Source organism: Vidua chalybeata, chromosome 5, assembly GCF_026979565.1.
Source record: "Vidua chalybeata isolate OUT-0048 chromosome 5, bVidCha1 merged haplotype, whole genome shotgun sequence".
Taxonomy (NCBI): domain Eukaryota; kingdom Metazoa; phylum Chordata; class Aves; order Passeriformes; family Viduidae; genus Vidua; species Vidua chalybeata.
The window spans coordinates 7,484,002-7,490,955 of record NC_071534.1 but is presented as its reverse complement, the minus strand read 5'-3'; the positions used below and the strand labels follow the sequence as shown (position 1 = coordinate 7,490,955).

Sequence of the window (6,954 nt, the reverse complement as noted above, 5' to 3'; positions counted from 1 at the left end):
AGATCTGAAAGGAGCAGCCATGATCCCACAGGGCAGAAAAGGGCTGGCACAGCAAAGGAGAGCTTCTGGAACTGGGAAATAAGGACTGTGAGTCCCTCCACAATCCTTTATTAACAACTGCAGTGAGCCAAACGGACACAGCACTGGCCCACAGGTGTTGTTGTCTTAGGAGTTTCTTATCTCTCAGAGTCCCTAGGATCTGTTAATACCCAGATATTTAACGTTCCCTAAATAAATTTAGAGCACCTCTTCTATGAGAAAACACTAAAGAGAATTGAGATTGTTCAGCCTGGAGGAGTGAACATATGGGGTGACCTCATTGTGACCTTCCAGGGCCTAAAGGGAGACTGCAGGAAAGATGGAGAGACTCTGGACAAGGACCTGGAATGACAGGACAAGGGGCAATGGTTTCACACTGACAGACAGCAGGTTTAGATTGGATATCGGAAAGAAATTCTTCTCTGTGAGGGTGATGAGGTCCTGGCACAGGTTGCAAGCACACAAAGGGAAGGGGAGGATTGAAGGGAGAACAGAAAAAAGGTTTGAAAAGACAGGTATCAGCTAAGGAAGGCAGGAGCCTCTCTTGAAATGGAAAATGTAAACCCCCTCCCTCCAAATTATTAGAATTTTGTAATTAAGGGTCTCCCAGGCAAATATATGGGAGTAGGAATTACAGTTCTTTATTAGGAAAATAAAATAGAAATGCAGTAACACAAAACAACACTGTCAGAGACAGAATACGACCTGACACCCTGTGGGTCAGGGTGTTGGTAGCAGTCCCATTCAATGGTGGCTGCAGTCCTCCTGCAGTGTCAGCTGTGGTTCTGTTGGAGCAGTGACCCTGCAGAAGGGTGGAGTTTTCTTCTGAAGGTCCAGTGGTGGTGTAGATGGGCCTGGTCTTCCTCTGGGAATGCAGCGGGAAAGAAGGCTGCTCCTCTGGGAATCCAGTGGGAAAACATTGCCTGTGGGGTTCCATCCAGGTAGGAATGCTTGGTTCCTTCCCCTGGGCAGAGCCTCTCCCAATGGGATGATGTAATTTGATCACTGCTGCAGTGAGACTCGATGGCCCATTAACAGCAGCTAACTGCCCACTTGGACAGCGATAGCACACACAGCCCTGCTCACATCTCGCACTGCAACCTAAGCCACCACCATATTTAATAACCCCTCCTCATCTGCACGGGCTCATCACTCCACCTTATTCCTAACACTGCAACCGGACTGCACGGAGAGGCTGCGGAGGCTCCCTCACCGGGGGCATTCCGGAACCATCCAGGTGCCATGCTGTGTGCTCTGGGATGACGCCGCTTGAGCAGAGGGGTAGGACGATGGCCATTCCGTGACTCACCCTGCCAAGCTGCACCCCTGCCAGCCCAGCCCTGTGCTGCCCAGCGGGGACGCGGAGCTCCGTGCGGGGGAGCCCAGCGAGCCAATGTGGCCGGAGCGCGGGGTGGGGAGCATAGGAAGAGCTCCCGCCGCACTTCCAGCGGCTGGCGATGCCGGAGGGCGAGCCCGAGGAGCGCCCGGTGCTCCCGCGGGCTGAGGGGAGCGGCACTGACCGCCCGGCCGGGTCTCGGCCCCGGGCGGGAGCGCTGGGCTGTGCCGGGAAGAGCCGGCGGGGCCGGGGCGAGGCGAGGGCCCGGCAGAGCAGGCCCGGGGCTCGGGGGAGGGCGAAGCGGCCCCGCGGGAGGGGATTAAAGCGTGGCAGGAAACACGAGGTGCGGTGGGTGGGAGGGCCCCGCAGCTCGAGGGCTGCTCCGTGCTTCCCAGGGAGACCGAGCTTAGGGACAGGCGCTCCCTATCGCGCTGCTTTCTGGATGAAGCTCACGGCTCGCCCAGCTTCGGGTCTCTGTGCAGGGCTGCCCTCTTTGTCCCGGGGGCCTCGGTGGCTTGGGCAGGTTTGCGCCTCCTAGGCCGGGCCCTGCCAAAGTGTGCTGTACCAGCGCCTGCCCCTCCCCTTCTGCTCCCATCTGCTGCGAAAGGTTCCACGCTCCTTGTCCTCTCCTCTTCTAGATGGAGCCAACAATGGAGTCCATATTTTCCATTTTCCAGAGCCCCGGGAGGAGTGATGCAGCAGGATATCCAGGTGAGGTGTAAACTCTTGCTAGTTAAGTTCCCGCAGGGAAGCGTGGTGCCAGCATTGCATCCCCGGGATGCCATGCCGGGCCGAGGCAAGGCTGCAGTGGTGTTCTGCGTTTCTTTCTGCTGCGGTTTTCCAGCACCTCTTCTAAAATAAGACAATTCATTAGGAGTGATGGGCAGCCAGCACACCCCTCTTTTCCAGGGTTTCTTACGGGTGAGGAGGGTCTGAGGGAGTTGTGGCGCTAAATCCAAAGTGTGTGAGTGCCCAGCTCTGGGTGTGTGTGGGAATGGAGGGTTCTGTGGTTCCCTGCCACTGTCAGGGATCTGGAAGGCTCTCGGGGAACAATCAGCCTTGTGGTTGGAGGGTCAGGAATGAGGGCTCCTGCCAGAGAGAGCCTTCTTCATCCCTCTGGGAGAAAGCTCTTCCTGGGTGTAATTCCTTGATACAAGAGAGAGAACTCCCTCTCTCAGCAGGTTTGCTTATTTTGTTGCTGCTATTTAGATGTTGGTAGCTGTGTCCATGTAAACACAATTTTGCCTCTTCAAGGACATGTTACTTAAGAATTTTATTCTTTGCATCATAGAGGTAAGACTGAAATTGCCCTGCAGAGTTTTATCTTGAATGTAGAAAGCTTGGTTCGGTTTTGTTAGTGGATTAAACAAACTTTTTTGTGTGTTAAATGTGTAAGTACTACTTCAATGCTATATTAATTCCTAAATCCTTTGCTTGAATTAGTAGTAAACACCTGAAGTTGCTTGCAAAAATCAATCTTGGCTAAGTGTTTATTAGATGATCCTTATAATTCTGTTAATGCTGAACAGCTGTAAATGTTTCTGATGTGTTTTGTCAGAATGCAATTTATTTGGCTTGTCATTGCAAGGAAAGTAAATGTGGTGTTAGATCTAGCCATGAAAAGAGATTGTAATAGTTATTGGGAATTAGCTGATTTTTTTTTTATCAATAAAGAGCCCTTTGACTTCTGATTCATAAATATACAGTATCCTTATAGTACTTACAACTATTGTTGTGATAGAGAAAAAAAAAAAAACCTGGTGTGCCAACCTACAAAACACATCATTTAACACATCATTTAATCAGTTCTGGTAAATAGGAACTAGCACAAGTGAGAAACAACCCAAATCTCCCTGCTGGCCTTGCCTAGTGAAGGTTGCATGGGTTCTTTTGTGCTGAAAGATCCCCACCCAAATGCCCAGCTTTGAAACAGTGTGTTAATGATAATTTAGCAGGCTGGAAACCTTTTGAGCTAAGTCTGTAGGAACAAATAGCTAAAAGTAGATATTTGGGATGGGTGAGATGCTTCAGCATATTCCTTTCTTTCCTTCATCTTGGCAGTCTTTGTTTTGCCATTCTCTGAAGGGAAGTACAAGGAAACAGGGAGAGGAAGGAAGAGAAGAGGAACATTTCTTACCTTTCTCTTCTTCCCTTTGCCATTTTCCTCCCCCTTCTTGTCTCAGTCTTTAGAATTTCCATTCCTCTTTGGGAAAAGGGAATCTGGTGTAAGCTGAAGGTAGGCCTGAGAAATTGAGTTATTTTACAAAGAACTATCTCTATTTACAAAGCCTATTTGTCTCAGGGAAAGAGGAGTGTTAAGATGGGTCTCTTACTCCATCAGGGGACTGCGTTTTGGGGGACAGTGAGGAGGAGAAAGGCTTTCCTGAAAACCTAAAGCAAGAGGAGCTGCCTCAGGTACTTGAAGCCCAGAGCCCAGAGAGGGGCACAGCCTGTGATTTTTCCCCTCATAAAGAGACTGACTCCAGGAAAGTCATCCTTGGCACTGATGGCCAGAAACTGCACTGTGAAGAGAAACCCTTCAAGTGTCCAGAATGTGGGAAGGGCTTCAAGGGGCACTGCAGGCTTCTGACCCACCTGCAAATCCACACAAGAGAAAAGGTGTTTGTGTGTGCAGAATGTGGGAAGAGCTTCAGCAGGAAGGCCAACCTGGTGGCTCACCAGAGAGTCCACACAGGGGAGAGGCCTTACAAGTGCAAGGAGTGTGAGAAAACCTTCAGCCGTGCCTCAAGCCTCCTTGCTCACCACAAAACCCATCTGAAAAAGAAAATATTTTCCTGCACCATATGCAGAAAGAACTTCAGTGGGAACACAGCTCTGCTGCAGCATCAGAGAGTCCATGCAGATGAGAAGTCCTGTAGGCATTCAGAGCATGGAAATAGCTTCAGTGTAAGCTCAAACTTCATCAGACACCAACATCTGAGAGAGAGACCCAGTGAACACACAGCAGGTAACTGAATTGGGTTTATTTCAAGTTATACAAAATCTCAGGGGATACATGAAATATTCTGGTCTCTGTTTCTTCCTAAACAATTCTCCCTCTCTGCTGTGAATATGAGCGTTGGGGGTTGGTTGTTACTTTTTTTTTTCCCCATCTCTTAATATTTATCTCTGCCATCTGAGGAAGTTACTTGCAAAAGCTGAAGTTGAAATTTTGCCTGACACTTTAGACTCCCCAAAGCTCTCAGATCCCACTAATAATAAAGATCTCACTAATTCCTGCTTCATAATGTTGCCTGATGTCTAGCCTTAGATCTTCAGAAGTGCTCAGCCACCAAAATCCTAGGCTTAGGGAGATGTAAGGAATTTTGACTTGCAAAAGGCTGTAAACAGTGCCTTGGTCATCTCTAGCAGCCAAATTTTGTTATATGTGGATATTGTTGTTGTCTACAGTGGGAAGCCTCTGGAATATTCTCAGCACAGACTGACAGACAAAGGGATTGTTTCAAGTAGGGAGTTTTCTGGATTTTGCAATATTTTGTGTTCTAGTAATGACCTGAAACTCAGGGATAAAAACTGGCATTGTGGGGTGTTTCTCCCTGTTGTTGTACATTTACATGGGAAGTCCCTTTATCCTTGGTCAAAAATATTTTAAGTTTTCATCTTGGGTCTTGCCTAGACACCCACAGATTGTTGTGGGTGTTGGCGTGAGAAGCAGGTGTTTTGTGTGTGAGGTTTTTCTTGGGTTTTTGTGGTTGGTTTGTTTGGAGTTGTTTTACTTGGTTTTGTTTCTTCTGGGGAAAAAAAACAAAAACAAAAACGAGCCTTTCACCTTAACAGGGCAATAATGATGAAGTTACAATCAGGTTTGTGATGGAATGGCAAAACTGAATTCTTAATGTAGGGTCTGAGGCCTCTTAGTCCATAGATACAGAGGGGTGGCCTAAGAACCCTAAGCATGCAACCTTACACTCCTAAACCTTGTTTTTTCTTCAGATGGAAGAGTTTATAATTCCTGAAGAAAAGTTTCATTTTTGCCCTTTCAGTTGGACACTGAGTAGTATCAGATTAGTCTAACACTGTACCTATGTCTAAAGAAAGTTTGCAAACACAAACATATTTTTACTAAATCTCAATTTCCCCTTTCCTTAGCAGATCCCTTGCTTCAGCTTTGCTTCCTCCTTTCCCTGTGCCCCCTCCTCAAAAAAAAAAAAAAATCCTTTATTTACCTAATCTTTGATTTTGGTCCACCGTGTGACTTGAATTAAGTTTGAATTTTAAGATGTGGATGAGAGGAAGGGTTGTTGCTGAGCTGCTATGTTTGGAATGCAGACCTTGCAACTTTTGACTTGCAGTGTCTTCCTTTTAGATGCAAATCAACCTGAATTTACATCTCTGCATCAGAAAGAGCAAAGGTGTGATGCAGAGGAAAGTGAGATGGATCACTGGAATCTTGTTTCTGAAGAGTGTAAGTAGAAAAAGACTTCTGAACTGCCTCGTGGTTTTACATAGCAGGCATTAACATTCCCTTCTCTTTGTACAGTGAAGAAAATGAGGGAAAACATGGATATGCTTCTCCTGAATCAGCGAAGTCAGCTGCAGGTGCTTCAGGAAATTCAGAAGCAACTGAATACACTGCTCCCAGGCAATGCTCTCCTGAATTCCAATGTTTATAGCTTAGGACTCCTGCTAGGACAGCAGGCGGCTGCTGCAGCGTCCATTTCTTGCCCCCTTTTTAATCCCAGCAGTCTCCTCTCCTGTGAAGGTGCCAGTGCCTTATCCCTTTCATCTGCCTCTGGAGCTCTGCCTGCACCTCAGCTCCCCATCTCTCGAGATCCTGTGGCTTCTGCAGCTTGCTCAGCATTGTGCTGTGAACGTGTCCAGTGTAAACATCTGTGACTCTTCTGGACCATTCTGTCACTTGGGGCAGGTGACCTCTGGGCTGTGCTGTTGCAGTTGTTGTACCTGTGAAGGTGCTGACTGTACACTCAGATGCATTAACAAGCAGCAGTTGATCAAATCCCTGCCCTGGAGCCTGCAGGGATTTTGGCCAGGAATGACCTTTGTTGAGGCAGCTCAAGAGATCATTATCACTGGGATGCACTGAAGTGCAACATTCATATACAAGATAATTCATCAAACTTGGGTGTATTTCTTACCTGGTATGTCTTTCAGCATGTACTTGGGCAATTGTACCTCTCCTAATGAGTTGAAACTAATGATAAAGTCCTCAGGGATGATTTAAGTATCTCCTGTTAAGTCTGATTTATATAGAGGGAAGCAAGATGCTTAGGTAAAGATGTTCAGTTTAACAGCACCCCTGTTCCCAGCATCTGTTTGCAAAAGCTACCTTCCTTTAGGAAGTCTTTAAATTAGGTGTCCTTGACTCAGCTGATTCTCAGGCCAGCAGTACTGCTCAAAACAGAAAAAAATACTTTCTGCTTTTTGTTTAAAACAAACAACCCTCCCACCACCACCCAAAAAAACCCTAACTGAAAACACAAACAAAAAAAACCCTGAACAAAATACCACCTTTCAGGTCTACCTTGCTTACCAAAAGTTCATGAGGAAAAGCCAAATTGGTTTATAGGGCAATAAAAGTTCACCTTCTTTTGTTCAGA

The 6,954-nt window shown here is 47.0% G+C and overlaps 1 protein-coding gene across 3 annotated transcripts; it reads left to right on the top strand.

Annotated features, from left to right (window-relative positions):
- Positions 1-825: 825 nt before the first annotated feature.
- Positions 826-6,364, top strand: LOC128788909 (zinc finger protein 572-like). Of its 3 annotated transcripts, none has more exons than XM_053944248.1 (5): positions 826-980; positions 2,014-2,086; positions 3,717-4,343; positions 5,703-5,801; positions 5,877-6,364. In XM_053944248.1, the coding sequence occupies exons 1-5, from the start codon at positions 888-890 to the stop codon at positions 6,230-6,232; spliced, it is 1,248 nt and encodes a 415-aa protein (XP_053800223.1). In that variant the 5' UTR covers positions 826-887; the 3' UTR covers positions 6,233-6,364. The 3 variants fall into 3 exon arrangements, with proteins under 3 accessions (XP_053800223.1, XP_053800224.1, XP_053800222.1); XM_053944249.1 differs by having other exon boundaries at positions 826-1,320; XM_053944247.1 differs by having other exon boundaries at positions 826-1,718.
- The last annotated feature ends 590 nt before the right edge of the window (positions 6,365-6,954 follow it).

Coding starts and splice junctions, on each gene's coding strand:
- LOC128788909 (XM_053944247.1), top strand. CDS start 1,497: ATGCCGGAGGGCGAGCCCGAGGAGCGCCCGGTGCTCCCGCGGGCTGAG. Junction 1,719..2,013: donor AGCGTGGCAGGAAACACGAG/GTGCGGTGGGTG, acceptor CTCCTCTTCTAG/ATGGAGCCAACAATGGAGTC. Junction 2,087..3,716: donor TGATGCAGCAGGATATCCAG/GTGAGGTGTAAA, acceptor TTACTCCATCAG/GGGACTGCGTTTTGGGGGAC.